Consider the following 21190-nt stretch of genomic DNA (forward strand, 5'->3'; position numbering starts at 1 on the left):
TATGCCCCCACATCCCCCATCAGCCAGATCTGTTTTGTCTGGTTTGATTCTCCAGCGCTGGTTCCAAGCCAGGATCACTCCTTATGACCCAAGGATGGAATAATCTCAGCGAATTTTCAGTCTCTGGGTCTCCTGCCCTACTGTCTACCATCTCCCACGGAATACCTACTATGTGCTGGGGTGGCTGTGTGGTGGGATGTAAAGGTGGATGATAGATATCCCTTGCCTTTCGAGAGCATCTGGTCCAAGGGAAGAGGCAGATCTGAAACTAACAATTACTACAAAGTTCAGAGCGCCGCAGGAGAGATGTGGTCATGTGCAGAGGAGGAGAAACAAACCCATTTGGCACAGGGCAGATAAAGAACAACCCGGAGGGAAGAAAAGGAGCATTGAGACAATATTGTGTAAGTGAGACAAGGCGAATGTTGAGCGCCGTGCCTGGAAAGCACTTAAGGGATGACAGATACCATCATCCCAGCATTTGTACCAGCTCTCAAAGAACGAGGAGTTTGCCGAGTAAAGGGAAAGAAGGGCATTGCCATCCCATGGAACGGAATGAATGAAGGTGTGGAGAGTGGGGTATGTGGTGTTGTGAAAATTGTGTGGGCTTCGTAGCAGAGAAATCTAAGTCTGTGTCTCCCAATCCTGGTTTCTAGTTGTGACTTTGGGCATGTCAAGATGAGCCTCCATGTCCTAATCTGCCGATTAGGAATAATCCTATCTGTTTTTAAAGGCTGATTGTGGGGATTAAAGTTAATTTGTGTGTGGTAGCTGGCACATAGCAGAGTCTCAGCATATGGGGGATACCATTGCAGAGGTGTGAAACCATCAGTCTGGTTCAGTGTAGCTGGAAAATGGAGTGTTAGCGGGTTGGGGATGGGGAGGGAGGTTGGGATGGCCAGAGATAAAGCTAAAATGTCAAGGCCAGATACCAGATGGGCTGGACTGTGAGGCTGAGGAGTTTAGACCTGGCTCTGGAGACAATAGGGAGGCATTAAAGGCTTCCTTACCAGGGCAATCCTACAGGATCAGACCTAGTTTCAGAATGAATGCTCTGCCAGTGGGATGCATGATGGGTTGGAAGGTGAAGAATGAAGATGAGGGAACCACTTTGGGAAATGCTGCATTTCATGATCCTGTCTTGGCAACCCAAGGCTCACATTAGTCTAGAAGAAGTTCTAGTAAGTCCTGCAGTCGGGCACTTTCTGGAGAGGCAGATTAAGGCAGTGAGTAAGAACATGGTCTTCAGTGTCAAGGCCAATGTGGATGTGAATCCTAGCCCTGTTACTTATTATTTAACCTCACTGAGCTGTAGTTAACCCTTCTGTAAAATGACAGTTAACAGTACCTTCCTCATAGGCTTGTTGTAACGATGAGTGAGATCGTGTAGATAAAGCACACAGCTTAGCTCTAGGAAGTCAGTAGGTACTCAACAAAAGTTGCTAATTAGAATTTTTAAAATTACATATTTGACCATGAAACCCTTTCTCCGTGTAACACCTATTGACCATCCTTGGAGCTACTGGTGTTCTACAGAAAACATCTTGCTTTAGAGCTTTCTGGAGAAACAGCACCTCTTTTTGCTCCAACAGATAGTAAGGAGCATCGCCAAGTTCTAACACAGTGTGGTTCTTGGATGTACAGTAGACCCAACCAGGGAGCTTTCAAAAATATCAATGCTTGGCTGCACCTGGAACCAATTAAACTAGAGGTGGGACCCACACATCAGTATTTTTTCCCAATTTTAATGATTTATTAAGGTAAAACAAATATAGGAAAGCACACAAACCTTAAGTGAATGACTCTTTCGCAAACTGAACATGCCCATGTAGCCCATATCCTGCTTAAAAAAATATTACTAGTATTCCTGCAACCCTTTTTATGTCCCTTTCCAGAAGCTCCTCCACCCCCAAACCACGATCCTGATGAATTTTAGATGCATTTTGCCTGTTGTTGAATTTCACGCACATGGAATTCAGAACATGCTTTGTTGTGTGTGTCCGGTGGTTAACATTGTGAGAAGTCCTCCATACTGACGAGTGAGTGATTTTGAATTGCTCACTGTCTTTGCTGTGCAATGTTTCCTTGTGTGACTGTATCATAATTCTTTTCCAGACTGTTGTTGGTGGGCGTTTTGGATAGTTTACACACTTTAGCACAATTACAAACAGTGCAACAGCACTGTTCACAACATTCTTATAAATGCCTTTTTGTGAGTGTATACAGAAATTTCTGTTGGGTATATTTCTAAGAAGGAAATTGCTAGATTAAAGCTGCCGAGCAATTTTTAAAAGTGGTTGTACCAATTTATGTTCCCAGTGTATAAGAATTCTTGCCAACAATTGCTATTATCTGTCTTAAAAGTTTTTTTTTTTTTTTTGGCCATTTTGGTGGATATATAGTAGTCTTACTCTGTGATCTTAATCTATGTTCCTAGCATCTCCAGGTGATTCCAATGCATAACCAAGTTTGTGAAACTCTTTCCTTTTTTTTCCCCCCAAGATTTTATTTATTTATTTGAGAGAGAGAGCACGAGCAGGGGAAGAAGGAGAAAGAGAAGCAGACTCCCCACTGAGCAAGGAACCTGATGCTGAGCTTGATCCCAGGACCCTGGGATCAGGACCTGAACTAAAGGCAGATGCTTAACTGACTGAGCCACCCAGGTGCCCCTGTGAACTGCTTTCCTAACAGGTTTTGAAAAAGCAAAATACCCGTTAGTGGAACTGGATAAAGAAGGGTTACAGTGGCCAGTGCCTCCCCTTCGACTCCCTCTGATGTCTGTACCCAGAGTTTTGTATCGACCTGATCTGTGTAATCAGCCAGTGGAGGATGGTTTTGCTGTGGAAGGGAAGTGCAGAGGTGCACCAAAGCTGACAGCCTGCCCCTCGTTCCTGTGTGCTTGATGTGGGGCACGTGGTGCCATCAGGAATGCTCTGAAAACTGGAAAGAGGCCATGGAGGGACTTCACTCTCTTCTTCCAATTTAAGACCTGAAAGAGAAGGGGAGGTCTCGGGGAGTGGCTAGTGGTCTACACAGATGTCAGGTGAAAGATCTGGTCTTTGGGACCAGAGTTTAAGATTTTGTGTTGTGTTTTTGCTCCTCAAAGTTTGCCCGATACCTGGCACTTGGAAGGTACTCAAAATACGGTCACTGAGAAACAAACTGAGGGTTCTAGAGGGGAGGGGCGTGGGAGGATGGGTTAGCCTGGTGATGGGTATTAAAGAGGGCACGTTCTGCATGGAGCCCTGGGTGTTATACGCAAACAATGAATCATGGAACACTGCATCAAAAACTAATGATATAATGTATGGGGATTAACATAACATAATAAAAAAAAAATACGGTCACTGAAGTCAAGATAAGAGAGAACTACGTGACTGTCCCAAGGGGAAAGCACAACTCCCGTGGATGCAGAGAAAGGTGTTGGTGGGGATTTAGCAGATCTGAAAGCTTTGGTTCTCTTCTTTGTAGTGTCTGCATTGTGTCCAATACTTTCTATTTGCTCATTTATTTTCGCTTACACCCTCGAGCAAACTTACAGTAGCTGCTTTAAATCCTTATCTGTTAACTCCAACATCTGGGGGCATCTTGGGGTGGATCTCTGTTGATTGCCTTTCCTCTTGAGTTTGGGTCACCTTTTCCTGTTTGTTTTTAAATTTTTTTCCTAGTAATTTTGGATTACATTCTGAACATTATGAGTGAGACTTGAAGAGACCGTTGATTTTATTATGTTCCTCAGAACAGTAATGATTTCCTTTGTTTTATCAGGCAGTTAACTTGACCAAACTCAAACTCAAAACTCAATTTCCCCTGCGTGGGCAACAGCTCAAAATCTTTGTTCAGTTCCTTTGGCCTGAGTTGAACTGCTGGGAACCTGTCCCGTAAATGCACAATTCAGGGAGATTTGGGTGGAGTTTATACCCAGAATTTGGGGCTACTGTTCTGTGGCTGTTTTCTGAGACACCTCTCCTCACTTTCCGGGTGTAGTTACCAAATTCTGCCCCCTAATTGCTCAGACAGGAAGAGTGAAGTTGTAGCCATCATACACACATTAATTGGGGCCTGTCCTTGGGGAAAACCCTATAAAAACATGGAAGTCGCTCTTTCTTTCTTTAAAGTGTTGACTCCCCGCTATTTTCCATATGTTTGTAATTGAACAAACGTAGTGCCTTCTAATAGGTTATGTGTGTGTGTGTGTGTGTGTGTGTGTATGTTATAGTTATATGTGAGACGGTAGGTCCGATAAGAACCTTTCCCAATACGAAAAGCAGAAACTTTCTGATCAATGGTTCATTTAGGGACCCTCAGAGCCCCCTTATTTTATGGCAATAAATAGAGTAGGTGGTGATAAATGTTTATTTGTTTATTGAATAAATGCATGAGGCTTTAAATTTAAAAAAAAAAAAAAAAAAAAAGGAAGTGAACTGGGGAGAAAATTGCTAGAAGAAAAATCCCGAGACCGGCTACACCTGGATGGCTCCGGGTATCAAGTAGAGAGGGTGTCCGGTAATTTGCTGGAGTCAATGTTGGGTGGAGGTTGGCAATAATATGAGGGCTGCGGATCGCTGAGAAGAGACCACAGTGGCTCACAAAGTGAACCTGAGTTTTCAACACGAGATGACAAACTCAGTTGTGACAGTATCATCACTTTCATGGGGTCGAGTCCATGGCTTACGGAGAACTTACCATGTTGAGCGGAAAGACAGCTGGTCAGAGGGGAGGCAGAGGTATGCCTGGAGTTTTGTGCCCTCCCGAGGAGCTGAGGGGAGGGAATCAAAGTGAAGGAACTCTGGCTGGAGATCAAAGAGCAGAGGAAGTAATGTCCAGGCAGTCCCCACTACAGCTTTTGCTCCTCTCTGCATGGTGACCTGGGAGGTCACGGACCCAGTACGGAGAGACTTCAAAGACTACATAATGCACGGAAATGTCTTTTACCAAAACGCAGAGCATCTGGAGACTTCCTGACTTATTCTACTCGATTTCATCTCTCAGAGAGTAGAAGAGAGAGGACAGTTGCTGGGATGAGTCTGGCTCAGGAGCCGCTGGGTGAAGTAAAAATGAGAAAGTGCCTCCCCAGAAAGGGAATGCTGAGCCCGCAGAGGTTTGGAAGACAGGTTTTATGAAATTTAAGCGTGAGATTACAGTTGACCCTTGAACAACATGGGTTGAACTGCATGGGTCCGCATAACTGTGGATTTTTTTTTCCCATTCGGCACAGTCCCATAAATGTATTTTTTCTTATGACTTTCTTTTTTTTTAGATTTTATTTATTTATTTGACGGAGAGAGAGACAGCGAGAGAGGGAACACAAGCAGGGGGAGTGGGAGAGGGAGAAGCAGGCTTCCTGCCGAGCAGGGAGCCCGATGTGGGGCTCCATCCCAGGACCCTGGGATCATGACCTGAGCCGAAGGCAGACGCTTAATGACTGAGCCACCCAGGTGCTCCTCTTATGACTTTCTTATTAACATGTTCTCTCTAGCTTATTTTATTGCAAGGATACAGGATATAATACATATAACATACGGAAGATGTGTTTATGTTATGTTATGTTAGCAGTAAGGCTTCCGGTCAGTAGTGGGCGATTACTAGTTAAGTTTTTGGAGAGTCAAAAGCTGTTATGTGGATTTTTGAAAGTGGGGGAGTCGGCACCCCTACCCCCTGCATTGCTTGAGGGTCAACTGTACATATATTTCCTGTCCCAGCCTCCAAAAGTAACAACAGCTCCAACAGTCAGGGAAGTTATGGCTTTAATCAGTTATCCTCACTCTGCATAGATTTTGTTTTTCCTCCTTCATGGGTTCTTCTTGCTTCCAGTCAGGCTTCTGTGGGCCATCTTCCCTGTCTGACATTTTTTTTTCTCTTCTTTTCAAGTGGGGAAGATATTAAAAATACTAAACCATCACGGCACAGGCTTAGACCAATCAGAAGACAGGCTGGCCTCAACAGCCAGAATATCAGCCCTTCTTACCGGCTCCTTACCTCTGAATCTTTGTTTTCTGCTCTTTGAAATGGGGACAACACTTCCACTGCAGAGTTGGCACAATGGTCCGAGAGCTGCTACCGGGAAAGAGCCTGACAGGTGGAAGGTGTGCCATGGACAGAAGCTGCCCTTGGTACCCTGCACTCTTTATCTGGGTTGATTTCGTCTGCACATCGTATAGCTTTTCTGATGCTACTCCTTAGTTTCATTAAGTCTCTATTTTTTTCCTAAAGATTTTATTTATTTATCTTAGAGATAGAGGGAGAGAAAGAGAGGATGTGAGTGGGGGGAGGAGCAGAGGGAGAGGGACAAGCAGACTCTGTGCAGAGTCTCCACAACCCGGAGATCCCCACTGGAACCAAAACCAAGAGCTGGACGCCCAACCGACTGAGCCACCCAGGTGCCCCACATTAAGTCTATGTTTTACTGTATGCTGTGAAGTCTTGCATTTCATGAAGAAGATCTTTTAAAGCAATTAAGGTTCTTTTAGGGTTTTCCCTAGTTCTTTCTTCTCCTTCTCCTTTTATGTGTGTAGACTTCGGAATTAAGTGGATCTGGGTTCACATCCCACCTCCACCCCTTACTGGCCGTGCGGTTCAAGGTGTCCGCTCTCCACCGTGCTCTTCCTCCTCATTCTTCCTTCCTCCAGTGTGGGACTTTCTCCTTCAAGTCTAGCACTCTGTTTTTTACTGTCCTCGCTTCCTTGGAATATTCTCTAAACCTCAGTGAACAAACGATATGAAAAACTCTTTAAAATTCCCACCCCTGCTACTTCCAATTTGCTCAGAAGACCCCTGGCCCAAGGGGAGGAGAGAGCTTGCTAATTTCGGAAGTGGAGAGAGGGGTCTTGTTAGGAAGCCGACTACGGTCCCCTTCCTCCTTTATGTTGGCAGTGGTGTGGGACCCATGATGCTTGGAACGGATGAGAAAGTGATCCCTGGATGGTAGTAGTGCCTTTGCCCCCCCTCCTTCAGGAATGGACGCCATCCAGTTACCAGGAGAATGTGTCATCTCCCCGTCTCCAGGGACAGAGCTGAGCCAGGTTGCAGTCAGCTGTGGGAGTTGCCTTCCTTCGCTTGAGCTGGCTCTGCATACTGCTTCCTAGAATCCGGATCTAGTCAATTTAAGGGACGGAGTAATGGAGCACAGTTCTTCCTTCTACCCCCTTGAAATTATTAGAGAATAGAGGGAGTTATTAGAGAAATTCCTACTGGAACCTAAGATAGTCTTGATTCTTGTCTACCACAGAGGCCACAGTGATTTTGTATTGTTGTTTGGATGATATTTTGGAATTTGAGGGGCCTTTCCACTCAATCTGATAACTGTCTAGATGTGTGTATTTAAGACTCGAGGATTTTGAACGCTGGCGCAAAGGCAAGTATTGAAATCCAAGGTTAGGCAAGCATGATGTAGAGGCGAGCTAGCTGCATACCCAGTATGCATGCGAGCCACTCCCCACTGCTTTCCCCATGGCAGACATTACTGATTGACCACACCGCTCATTCCTCCTGTCGTCACACGCACACAAACACACACACACACACACACACACACACACACACACACGGCCCCGGAACCCCTCCCCTCACAGTGCTCCAGGTGGCCATCACCAACCCAAGAGTTGGTGCCACAGAGGAAACTTGGCCCAGGATGTCATGCGGAAAGAGAGGCAGAGGACACAGGCCACTCTGGGCTTGGCCAGTGTGAACGGCCATCGGCTGTTTGATAAATGCATAACCAAGAGGGCGTTTTGTGGCCACAGGTGGCCTCCTTTGGAAATTGATCCTTCCAGCTGCAAAGGGAGTTTTTTCTCTCCCTGCAAAGAGAGGGGGTGGACCACACTCCCTCAAGCCTGGAGAAACAGTATGTGTAATTTGACTTCTGTTTCCCCGTGCTTAGCTGTTACATAAGCTTCTTTAGAAGGCTGGCTGTTGGATGTAGCACTGTGACTGACTAATGTTCGTAGACCTCATGTCAGCTCTGTGTGTGCCCTATCCTTGGCACCTTCCCTCCGGCCCCTGCAGCCTCCCCCACACTTGACATTCTTATCGACAAGCATGTGGGCCTCTCTGTGGGTTCAGGTTCACGGGGAAAAGCTCAGCATGAAAGACTGGTGTGTTCATGGGTTTTCCTTCACCTGATTGAGCTGTGGTTTCCTTTGAAATTTTCTTGGAGTTGAGCCTGAGAAAGCTGTCTCACCATCACAGGCAAGAAGGAATCCAAAACATCATCAACCAGTATCTACTTCAAATGGCCCTTACAGGCTAGCTAGCTGGGTGGTTACCAAGTTCCAGGCTGCAAATATGTGTGATGGGGTACTTGCTCCTCATACAGGTGATCTGTCTACCAGGTCAGGACTGGGGCTCACTGGGCCAGTCCCACCCAACAGCCCAGATGGGTGGTAGGACCTTCTCTGTCAGCAGCCTCGTGAATGGCCTTGGAGTTCCTGGTGGTGGGACCCCAACACTGTGCCATGGCTGGGCTTTGCACAATTGTCAGTGTTGGACAATTTTTCCTCTTGCCAGGCTGATTCCTACCTCTTCATTTTGCTTGTCCAGGATCTCAGCTCTGCCCTCTAGGGACTTGGAAAATAGCTCATGGCATTTGTTAAGGCCTGGTCCTATACTGCCAATATGGCCCAGCCAGTTCAATCAGAGGTCTGCTGGGCTCTGATTATCCCCAATGCTGGACACAATTCTTTTCCCAAGAAAGTTCAAGTCGCACTAATTACTTGACCCCTCCTTGTTCTTGTTGAACGGTGGGTGCTGAATCCTGACACCCGCCCCTGTCCGGATCCCCCTCAAAGTCTTGCCAAATTGGGTCATAGTAAATGGGCTTCAAGAGACAGTGACAAGTTGGGGGCCAAGCCCAGGGCCACCACTCAGAGGTCTGAATGAAGGAGCACAGCTGGGAGAGGCAGACTTGAGGAGCAGCCCTTGGGGACCTGAGTCCCCCAACAGGCTTAAAACCATAATGCCAGTGTGGGATGACTGTGCTTGAAGTCTAGAAGGTAAATCCCAGAAGGGCTAGGATTGTGAGTCCATAAAATCCCATGAGGATGGGCTTGAGGGTGACAAGGCTAATTTCTAACTCAGATATTTGGAGCACCAAAGGCCCCAGAAGTCTCTTTGCTCATGAGTAAAACATTTTTATACTGGGGTGGGGGTGGGGTTGATGCTGTTATTCAAAGCAGTGTGTTGTGGGAGGGTGGGGGCATACATCCTTTAGGAGAGAAAGTGGGTCCCAAGTGAGCTCCCAGGAGGAGGGAAAGCCAATGCTGTTTGTTTTGTTTTGGTCTTCTCCTCGAGCTCAGCCGCACAGGAAGCACGAGGAGAGCGCACTCTCCGGCTTCCTCTAGGCTGCAGCCAATATTGTGTGGAGAAGAATGGCTGAAGAACAAGAAAAAAATCTTAACATTTTCTTTTGACGGTGTGAACTTTGAGACACTGTCTGACTCATGTTTTAAAGACTCTTCAATTTGAATTCACCTTCCTCCGTGTTGTTTTTCTCAAGGCACTAGGCTCGAGTCCAAAGATGTGTCAACCAGCTGCCCCCCTGGGATTGAGGAGTCTCAAGGCCCTGGGCCCCCTTCTCCCCTCTCGGGGGGTGGGGCTGCTGACAGAACCCAGCTTTGGCCTCCCCACCCTTCCTCAAGGCTGGCCTTCAGCTAGGGGGATGCGGGGGTGGGGTGGGGGGAAGTGGCCGTATCTGGAACTGTGCCCCCAGCAAGAGGCCACTCACCCTGCTTCGGACAACAGTTCCTTCCGGGGTCCCCCTTCCTGCACCCCGAAAAGCAGCATTGCTGTCCGTTAGGGTACTTTGGGCTACAGGAAACTAAATTCAGTTCAACTAGCTTGAACAATAAAGAGGATTTTGTTGCTTTGGATCACCGAAGTCGAGAAGCCCCTAAGTGAAAGGACCCCGCTTCCCCTCCTCTGACTCCCAAGTATTGGCTTCACCCCAAGGCTGGCTTCCGGACGCAACATGGGTTCATGCTTCCACTTCGCGGGCAACAGGAAACGAGAGCGACTGACTGGGGCCAGTGTAAGTCCTGTGCCTCCCCGCCAGCCAATCAGCAGGGCGGGGCTGAGGCCTTTGCTGACAGGTTCTGGCCAATCAGGGCCCAGCCCAGAGTAATGCTGGGGCCTCTACAAAGACCACCAGCAGTCGGTGTCTTTCAGCGGACCCATGCCTTTCTTTTCCTGTTTCCCCAGAGTCATATCATTGCCCGAACAGCACCCCTGTAATGGTCTTCTTTTTCAATTTCGAGGAGGAGGGGGTTCTATAGTGTCCTCCCCAGTCCCTCGTCCACCCCCAGCACACTTCCTCACCCTTTCCCCTCGAGGCTCAGCTTCTGGAGGGCAGCCCCTGCTTCCCTAGACGTGCGCTGACTTGGTTTCTCCCTGAGCCGACAGCAAGCGTTAGCGGATGCGCCGAGACGAATCAAGCTCAGACTTTGTCGGACAGGAACCAGACGCTGAATCAAGGCTCACCCCAAATGCCTGTCCTGCCCCACTGAGGTCAAGTGGCTTGGCCTCAGACTTCCCGCTGCCCACACTCAGGCTATTTTGTTTCATCTGCCTGACTTCATACAGCCACTTGTGGGAAAATTAAGTACCCTGCCCTCTTTCCCCCTTGCTTCTGATTTCTCTTCTCATATCACACACACTTCCTGGATATAATCTCATCTCACCTCAACCTGGCCTCTGCAGACCATTTCCACACCTGCCTTGTCAGCCTGGCGGCTCCACTGACTCGTGGCCCCACGTGCCCAGTTCTCTGTGGGATGGTCTGTATGGATGTTCCCACAAAACACCAGGCTCAGTATTTCTCCAGGGAGCTGGTTTTCCTCCACATGAGGTCCTCCTTGGGGATCCCCTGTAAGTGTTGATGATGTTGCTCTCCCAGGTCCTGACAGTTGGGGCTGCGTCCCTAACACCATCCAGGGTTTCCTCTGGAAGTGCGGACAGGTGCCCCCGGGTCTCAGAGGGGGCCAGGCCACAGCCCCTAGGAGGCAGGACTTCTGTGGGCTGCCCCAGCACCCAGGCAGGTGCCCTGTCTTGGGGGCCGCCCAGCTGCTGTCTTAGCATCATGATGGCAATTCTTTAATTAGACCAAGCAGGGTTTTCTCAGACGGGGGTGGGAGGAGGTGTGTGGGTCTATTGGGGGAAACTAGGTCACCTGAAAACCGGCAGTCAAGAGGGAGCTGTCCTGGAGCCCCAGCTCCAGGGAACCCAGAGGGGTGAGGCAGGAGGGGCTGGCAGGGAGAGCGGAGTCAGAGGAAAATGTGCTCTGGCCCCTTTTACTGGCCCTTGGGAGGCATTGTCCTCGCCTTGCTCCAGGGGGCTGGGTAGCTGCCCTTAATTCCTTCCTCCCAAGCAAACTGCCCTAGTCAAGGAGGGCATTGCAGTGAGTGCCTTCTGTCTGGCTGAGGCCTGCTACCATGGGGCCTGGGGAGGGCGTACTGCCCTGGGAATCAGACCCATGGCTTGCGGTTCTGCTCAGTCTCTGTCTCCTTGGAGCATGTTCCCCACTCCCTCGTGCCTCTGTTTTGTCTTCCATCCAATCGTCAGGGACTATGCCTGTCTTCTGCCCTGCTGTACCCCTAGCCCTTAGCACAGTCCTGGCATGTGCTAGATGCCAGATAGATATTTGTCAGATGAAATCGTCAATTCATATGAGCGTTTCTCTTATAAAATTTTCATTGAGGATCAGTAGCCAGGTGGATTTCCCAAATGCCAATCACTTACAGTTTTTGCCAACATTAAATCCCATCATTATTTCATTTTTTTTTTTTGGCTACCACCTTGCTAGTTTTCCACTGAAATAGATTTCCTTAAGAGGGAAATTTTATATCCCTGCCATAAGTAAACAGTAACTGTGAAAACTAATCCACAGAAAACAGAACAATGTTTTTGCGTTCTATCCCAGATGCCATTGCTTGCCCAAGGCTATGAGCCTGAGGCCCGCCTTCTCTTTGTTTGCAAGGGAGAGTGACATGGTTATAAGGATGGATGTTTAAAAGTCTATTAGTACCCAACTGACACTTTCTTCTGGGGAGAGTCCAATAGATGAAAAAAGAAGTGAAGAACATGACTTGCTTTCTGTGAGTCCATGTTATGTGAAATCTTGTTGCATACTTTTGAAAATTCCCTCGGAGTGGATTCTCTTTCCATATTTAGGGAAACACTTGGCTGAGATGATGGGTGGTGGTGGGGGGTGTCCTTAGAAAGGATTAAGGGCTTTAATTAACAGGGTAAGTGATTGGTATGCTTAGTCTTGTCTTTAGTCTTGGCAGGGTTTTGGTACCTCCCACTTAGTAGGTGATCAGTAAACACTCAATAGTGCAAAAAGGAGTAACTGTATGCAGAATGTTAGGGCCCAAAGTGATCTCACAGAATACTCAGACCGATCTGGCAAAAGTGGAAATGGTGTTCTCTGGTGCGTGATGGAGAATCTGCCACCTCCTGAGACCACAAGCACCTTGCTGACTTGCTTGCTGGACTGCTCTGGAGGCTGGGTGTCTGTCTTTCTGGTGCACAGCACTGCTCCCCTGCACCCAGGGCCTGTTCTTCAGTGGGGAGATACATAGACTTTCTTCTCTTTCTTTCTGGATATTTGCAGAATGCTGTCTCATTCTGCTTAAGACAGGGCTTGCAAACTCAGGTGACCACAGGAGCTAACAAGTGATGCCAATTAGTGAAGGAGGTCAGGTGGGGTAATGGGGGTGGTAGTGTCCCCACCTGAACGGGACAGTCCTGCTCCATATCTGCAGATTGTTACCATAGGAGCCCGGCGTGGCCAGGTGCTGAGATGGTCTAGGAAAACCTGAACATCTGATTTCGGGTATTAAAGCTTCAAGTTTTAAATGTTAGCAATACATTACTATATTATAAAACATGGTGTGGTCCAAAGCCCAACCAACAAACCAGCCAAACGTGGTGTGCACCTGGGGGCTTCCTGGTTAAGTCTGGCCCCTAGTCACATACTGCTCACCGCTGCCCCGGAGACTTCTGTTCTTTCTAGGCTGAGCAGCCCCATCCTCCTCAAGCCATGTTTGTGGGTGTCGGTTCCTGGAGTGGGTGTCGGTTCCTGGAATTCCTTCCATGATGATCAGCCCCTCTGCCTGCCTTTGAACATTGGCAAGCTCCCTCTCAGCCCATGTCTGTCCTTTTCATCTGGCAAACTCCTACTCATCGTTTCAGATTCAAATCAGTTGTCCCCTACTCTGGAGAACTTTCCTCATCACCTCAGGCAGACTGGCCCTTCCATTTTCTAGCTATGACATGATGTTGGGTAAACTGCTTAATCTCTCTGTGCCTCAGTTTCCTTCTCTGTGAAATGGGGATGATGATAGTACCTACCTCATTAGATTGTCAAGAGGATAAAAAGAATTTATAGATACACTGATAGATAGACAGACAGACAGAGGTTTCCTAGATGGCAGAGCTAGTCCCTGATCCATCTCTGAATCAGGGCTTGTCACAGAGCAGGTGTTCATTAGATGTTAGATCACTTGAGGAAGTGGGAAGAAGTAACTATGTGATCCACTAGCTCCCAATGAGGTCTGTCATGATATGATGTGGTTGGGAATTCAACTCTTTCGAACTCCTTACTTTTTAAAAAGGCAACCAAAATATCTGTCTAAATGGCTAAAATGCAAAAGCAGTGATACCACCAAATGCTGGCAGACAAACTGGATCACTCATACATTGCTGGTGGGAATGAAAAATGGTACAGTCACTCTAGGAAAGAGAGTTTGACAGTTTTTTATAAAACTAATCATATAATTACCAAACGATCCTGCAGTTGTGCTCTTGGGCATTTACTCCAAAGAAGTGAACACTTATATTCACACGAAGCCTGCACATGAAGGTAATGGCCCCAAACTGGAAACAGCCCAGACGTTCTGCAGTGAGTGAAAGGTTAAGCAAACTGTGGTACGTTCATACAATGGAATACTACTTGGCAATGAAGAGAATGGACTATGGATACACACAACAATTTGGATGAATCTCAAGGGAATGATGCTGAGTGAAAAAGTCAATCCCAAAAGGTTACCTACTATCTGGTTCTATTTATATAACATTTTCGAAGTGATACAGTTCTAGAGATGGGGGTCAGTTGATTGCCCAGGGGAAGGACAAGAGTGCTTGGAGAGAGGGGAGTTAGGGAATCCTTGTGTGATGGAGCTGTTTGTATCTTGACTGTGGTGGTGGACACACGAACCTACACATACGATGAAATTGTGTTAAACTAAACACACACACACACAAAGGCGTACATGTAAAACCAGGGAATTCTGAATAGACTGATAGGTTGTATCAGGATCAGGTTCCTGGTCATGCTACTGAGCATAGTTTTGCAGGATGTTATCATGGGGATAAACTAGGTAAAGGTTGCATATTATTTGCTACAACTGCATGTGAATCTACAATGATCTCAAAATAAAAAGTATAATTAATTCATTTAAAAAGCATTACAAGGTATCCACAACAAAACAAAATAAAAGCAACCAAAGGCGGTTGGCTTGTTTTTTGTTTTTGTTTTTTTGCTGAGCTTTGCCTTTGGCTTATGTTTACTTTTGAAGTCGGGTTCACTCCGACCCCGAGGACCTTTGCCCTCTGAGCATGGTCAAGCCAACCCCTTCCCCATTTGCTTGTTTGCCCTCCAGTCTCAGAGCCGGGAGGGACCTGAAGAACAATCTGACGCAATCTGACCTCCCAGGGGTCTTACGCCGAATCCTGGTCGTTAGCCTCTGGAGGATGGGCAGTCCGAGAGTGAAGCAGGGAACCCAGAAGATCAGCAGTCACTTCTTGAAGTCTAGAGCTATCCTGACCCCTGGGGACCAGCAGGCATTTCCGTATTTACCCAAACGCAGACCTGTGCCAGTCTTTCTCTTGCCCAACACCCCACAACTCTCCACCAGCCTTGCCTGTGGGGTCCCAGATGAGCTGGGTTTACATGTCCCTGCTTTTTTCCCTCCAAGCTGTTTCTCTCTGTTATTAGGTGTATAACTTTTTTTGGTCAGCTCTTTTTATTCCTATTAATTCTGGAAGGTGGAGACAATATTTTACAGGTGGGAAAACAGGCTTAAAGAGTTTCAAGTGATTGTTCCAAGACCCTTTCCCTGTGTGTCTGAGAGTCCACAGGGTCGGCGCTGAATGAAGACAGGGACCAGTTAGCATCGGACTGAAATCTGGTTGACTTCATGTTGTCCGGGAGTCTATGAGAGCAAAAAATGTGATTTAAAAAAAAATTTTAAGGTCATCTAAAGAAGAAAACTTCCCCAGATTTTCTAGGTCTCAGTAGTTCAGCAATTACCAAACTTTTTGGTCTTAGGACCCCTTTATACTCTTAAAATTAAGGATACCCAAGAGCTTTTGTTTATGTGGATGGTGTCTGTCAATATTTACCACATAATAAATTAATACTGAGAAATTTAAAATATGGCATTAGTTCCTTTAAAAATAACAATAAAGCCCTTATATGTTATAATAATATAACAAGCCCCTTATATGTTATAACAATATAACAACGTTATATGAAATAACAATGTAAACTCCCCCAATTAATAATTTTGTGGCATGATGGAGGTGTTAGCTAAGGCTACGGTGATAATCATATTGCAATAGATAAATGTATCAGATCAACACTTTGTATGCCTTAGGCTTACGCAAGGTTATATAGGTCGATTCTATCTCAATTAAAAAAAAGAAAAGAAAAAGAATTTAATAGAAAAAGCAAGTGTTTGGAACACGGGGCGAGTACCACCCTCAGATGGGAATTGCGAGCCTGACCAGCGTGTCCATCTGTGTCTCTCTCCCCGCACAGGCCCCACCATGAGGCCCCAGCCCCGCAGGAGCCCCCGCGCCGCCCCGGCACCCGGCGCCCCGCGCTAGCCCGCCGCGCTAGCCCCCCGCCAGGGTGTGGGGAGGCGCCAAGGCCATGGCCAGCCACGTGGACCTGCTGACGGAGCTGCAGCTGCTGGAGAAGGTGCCCACGCTGGAGCGGCTGCGCGCCGCCCAGAAGCGCCGGGCCCAACAGCTGAAGAAGTGGGCGCAGTACGAGCAGGACCTGCAGCACCGCAAACGCAAGCACGAGCGGAAGCGCAGCGCGGGCGGCCGGCGGAAGAAGGTGTCCTTCGAGGCCAGCGTGGCCCTGCTGGAGGCCTCCCTGAGGAATGATGCCGAGGAAGGTAGGCCCCTCTGCCCCCGGTCGGCGCGGCCCTGGGTGCCTCCTGCCCGGCGCAGGGCGGCGGGGGTGGGGAGAGCTGGGCCCCCGGGGTCTGCGCCGCAGAGGAGGGGTGCTGGCCGGGCCTGGCCGGTCTCCCCGGTTCGGGCGGGCCCGCGTGTCCTGGGAAGGGCATGTTCCGAGGTGGGGCTCTGAATTGATCTTCGACTTTTTTTTTTTTTTTTGGAAATGAGAATTCTAGCCTTTGGCTAATGAACATCACATTCATTTTCCTTCCCTCCCACCAACATCGCAATTCTTGCGCACGATTATTCTAGATGTGGCGAACAAATGGGATCTTGTCTTGCTCCTCCAAGAGCTCACTACTCGGAGGATCTGGCATTTCTTAAGCCCCTGCTCTGAGCCAGGCCACCCGTGCCGGGCGCTACGTATGCGGTCGGGTTGTACTGGGCCTCGGCGGCGGCCCTGGATGCTGTAGGGCCCTAGTTACTAGCACAGGCCTGCATGAGCCTGCCCTCGCTTCTCACACTGATTTTGCCGGTTATTCTCCGGGGTGACTCTGGCAAGTAGGCAAGTCACTTGGGCTCCCTATACCTTAGTTTCCACCTCTGTAAAATGGGGATAAATGCTAGTATCCGCCTCAAGGGCTTGCTGCGAGCATTGAATTAGTTAATACCGCTAAGTTATTGGATATGTGTGGTCCTTTGTACTCTTGTGAGTGGTTATTAGTATGTTTTATTTTATTACATGATTCCTATATTTCATTATATTTATAGAATGAATGTATGTTTATATACACATTTGTATATGTATAACATTTGTATAATATCATATATATATGTATACAATTGTTTATATGTGTCCATAAACTCTGGAAACAGAGGAATATACACAATGCTGTCTAGGACATTTTCACTCTATAAAGCAAACTAATAAGCACAAATGCAAATACCCACTCATATAATCTGTTTTCAGACCTTATGGATACCCTGTACTTGTTACATTTTACTTAATTATGTTATTATATGTCCCCTGATCCAGATACCATGATACCCCAGAGGCAGGTATAATAAACACCCATTTTACAGATGGGGAAACTGAGACCCAGAGAGGTTCAGAACCTTGACCAAGGTGGCGGAGCTGGGACCAGGAACCACAGGATCCAAGGTCTTATCACTGGCCTCATGGCCTTGTAGGTTTGTTTCCCGTGATATCAATGATTGGAGGATCCATGATTTGACCAAAGCTCTCTTCTCTGAGGATGCTCTGAGGGGTCACTGCGCAGCTGAGGTTTGTGTGTGTGTCCTGTGTTCCCCTCAGCAGCCTCCAGTCCCCTCCCGGTATAGGAGGCCTTTCTGGCTGTCCCCGGAGAGGCTTGCTAGCCGTGTTTCCTGGGTCCCTCTGGCCTCCTGCCTCCGCACACCCTCCAGACATGTGCTAACGCAGTCATCAAGAGAGGGATGGCAGTTGCTGCCACTAGAGGGTTGGGTTTTATGCACATTGTTCCTCAGGTTCTAGCACCCTCTGAGAAGCACAATTCCCCTTCTGCCTTGGTTACAAAGTGCTCTGGGAATGGAACAGAAGCATTCCCAGAACTACTCAGCTGGAAAGAGCGCAGCTGAGAGCCTGGGGTGAGCAGCCCCCCGGAGAGAGGCATGAAATGTCGGGCTCGGGGGACTGGCCCTGCGAGGCTCCTTCCCACAGGAGGTGCTGGGTGACGTGGCAGACCCATCCTGCTCAGTGGGTGGCACATCAATGATGTCTAATTTGTGTTGTGGGCGGCAGTTCATCAGCTCTTCTTTGCCACTCATCTTTTCCTCCCTCCTTCCCTGACAAAGCCCTGTTCCCCTCCCTGAAGGGACTCTGTGAGCTGGCTGACAGCTGATCCAGAATGTCGGTGCCTCCCCAGCCCTGGCGTGGGCCCCACACCCAGCCGGCCTCCCACACAGACTGGTGAGAAGGAGCGCTGGGCATGGGTCCAGGACTGCAGGCCCCCTCGGCCTTGCATGTGACCTTGAGTGGCTTGTTTCACTGCTCTGGGTCCACCTTCTTAATCTGTAAAATGGAGTTTGTTTGTTTGTTTTAAAGATTTTATATATTTATTTGACAGAGAGAGAGACAGCGAGAGAGGGAACGCAAGCAGGGGGAGTGGGAGAGGGAGAAGAAGACTCCCTGCTGAGCAGGGAGCCCGATGCGGGGCTCGATCCCAGGACCCTGGGATCATGACCCGAGCCAAAGGTAGATGTGTAATGACTGAGCCACCCAGGCGCCCTGGGTAAAATGGAGTTTTGAAACTTGTCCTCAAGGGGGTGTGACAAGAATGAGACAAGACCCTAAATGTGACAGCTCTCTGAAAAGTGACCCTGAATGCTGCACCAGGGTGGTGACCATTTTAACACACTTTGTTTTTAAGAACCCAAATATACACAAACACGTTCTTGTAAAAATCAACACAGAAGCATACAGAGTAAAAAGTCCCTCCCTCCACCCTTCTTTCTCTCTGTGAGTTTGATGTGTTTCCTTCCAGGCATTTTTCTTATTTGTCTGTGTATTTGTCCACTTGGAGAAACAGGGTCTAGTTGGGGTTTTTTAATTTTTGTTTTGTTTTTACATAAGTGATGACATGCTGGATACATTATTCTGCAGTTTTCTTTCTTTTCTTTTTTTTCTCTCTCACCCAACAAGGTACCTTGGAGGTGCTTTCAATGCCAGTACCGTGGAATAATAGAGCTGTAGTATTCTTTTTAATTGCTGCATAGTATTCCGTAGTATGGATTCAGCAGAAGTTTTGAACTGGTTCCTTAGTGAAGGGCATGGAGGTTTTATCAGTAGTTTTGCTTTTGCCCAAGTGAACATTTTGTGCACACGGGTAGATGTTGATCAAGGACAGATGTGGGAAAATGGAAGAGTTGGTTGCAAGGGTATGTGTATTAAATTTGAGTGAGTAAAGTGCTGCCCCCTTCGGCAGGTCCCTAGCCTTGGGACAGCCAAATGAGGGTGGAGGCGAGAGCAGTGTGCACTGTGGCAAGCTGTAGGGTGGGGTGAGAGGCCCCCCTGCGGTCCACAGGCGGCTGGGCTTGGGCTGGGGTGTGCCACTTGCATCAGTCAGCAGGCAGTCTGGCCAGGCTATGCTCAGCATCTTGGCAGCATGACAGAGCCCGCTGCTCCCAGCTGGTGGGGATGGTTTCTGTGTGCTGGCGGAGCTGGTGTTGGGGAGGCTGCAGGGGCGTTAGCTCGCAGCGGGATGGGAATGGGGGTGTCAGCTCCCCCGCTCCCTTGAGCTCACAGCAGTGGCTGAGTCAACCTCCTCCACCTGCCAGGGCAATGTGAGTCGACCCAGCGAAAGGCAGCACTGGAGAGGGACTCACTGTACTTCCTTCTCCGGCACCGCATTGTCTTCAGGCTAACATCCGTGCACCAGGGACCCTCCTTGGTCTTGGACCTGCCTGGGATCATGACCTGAGCCGAAGGCAGATGCTTAACGACTGAGCCACCTAGGCGCCCCATGTAAAATGGAGTTTTGAATCTTGTCCTCAAGGGGGTGTGACAAGAATGAGGCAAGACCCTAAATGTGACAGCTCTCTGAAAAGTGACCCCCACCCTCTTGTGCCCCCTGCCCAGCATCACCCCATACTCCAGCCATCTCCAACTCCAGCTTCTTCCCGTATGCCCTGTGTTCTCATACCTCCCCACCTTTGCATACGCAGTTCCCTCTGTCTGGAACACTCTTTCTCCTGATTCCTATAACCCTAGGGGTTGGGTCTTGAGTGACCTTCTTGGGGAGCAGTCTGTGAACCTTTTCTGCACGCCACCCCATCACTAGTTAGAGCAGTAACACAGTACACAGCCGATGTTTCCCGGGAGGCAGTGCAGTGTCATGGCGAGGAGCATGAACTCTGGAGCTAGTTCTCCAGGATTCAAGTCCCAGCTCTGCCACGTACTAGCTGTGGAACGTCAGCAAATTTACTCAACTTCTCGGGGTCTCAGTTTCCCCATCTGTGAAAATGAGGGGGATATAATACAACTGCCTCAGAAAGTTGTCGTGGGGTTAAAATGAGTTTACGGATGTTGAAGTGGTATGCTAAGGAGTAGATTTAAGTGCTATAAATTGTAGCTCTTCTGCATCATCTATGGTCTACACTTACATAACCTATACTGCCCGTATATACTGATTGTCATTGTTACTGTTATTTACAGAGTGCTTACTTTGTATCAAAAGTTATCTCAGTTAATCCTCATAACGACCCTCTGCGGGGAGTCAGATCTCATTTTTTAAAAATAGCTCTATTGAGGTTTAATTGGCATATCACAAAATTTGCCCATTTTAAGTGTGCAACTCAGTGATTTTCAGTAAATTTACAGAGCTGTGCACCCATCACCACAACCCAATTTTTGAACGTTCCATCACCCCCAAGAGAAACTTTGTGCCCATTTGTAGTCACTCCTGATTCCCACCCCTGCCCCCTAGCCCTAGGCAACCACTAACCTGCATTCTGCCTCTATACCCTTGCCTTTTCTGGAACATTCCACTTACATGGACTCATCCACTATGTGATCTTTTGCGATTGACTTCTTTCATTTGGAGTTATGTTCCCATGGTGCGTTCAAGTTGTGGCATGAGTCAGGATTTCATTTCTTTTATTGCCCTATAGTATTCTTTTGTATGGATATGCCACATTTCATTTATCCATTCAGATTTGGATTGCTTCCTTTTGTGGTAAGTCTTTGTTTGCACTTATGTTTTTATTTCTCTTGAGTGGTTACCTAGGACTGGAATTGCTGGGTCATACAGCAGATTTGGGTTTAACATTTAGGAAGCTGCTAACCTGTTTTCCAAAAGGGCGGCACCATTTTGCACTCTCAAACCTCATTTGACAGATGAGGACATCGAAACTCTGAGAGGCTATGTCACCTGCCAAGGATCTCATAGGTTTTTGGTGTCAGACCTGGGACTCAAACCCACATCTGATGTCTCTGAAGCCTGTGCTTTTAACTGCCAGGTGGACCCGGCACCTC

General features: G+C 48.0%; 1 protein-coding gene across 2 annotated transcripts in view; it reads left to right on the forward strand.

The window, feature by feature from the left end:
* The window catches only part of PPP1R16B (protein phosphatase 1 regulatory subunit 16B), an 89735-nt gene that overhangs the window by 9891 nt on the left and 58654 nt on the right, over positions 1–21190 (forward strand). For both annotated transcript variants that reach the window (XM_028121860.2, XM_028121861.2), the window contains exon 2: positions 15815–16178. In XM_028121860.2, the coding sequence (XP_027977661.1) occupies positions 15929–16178 (250 nt within the window). In that variant the 5' untranslated portion in view covers positions 15815–15928. The remainder of the gene's footprint in view (positions 1–15814; positions 16179–21190) is intronic.

The sequence above is a fragment of the Eumetopias jubatus genome, unplaced genomic scaffold, assembly GCF_037043125.1.
Source record: "Eumetopias jubatus isolate StellerSeaLion01/CBP00866 unplaced genomic scaffold, mEumJub1_p1.0 scaffold_9, whole genome shotgun sequence".
Classification (NCBI taxonomy): Eukaryota; Metazoa; Chordata; class Mammalia; order Carnivora; family Otariidae; genus Eumetopias; species Eumetopias jubatus.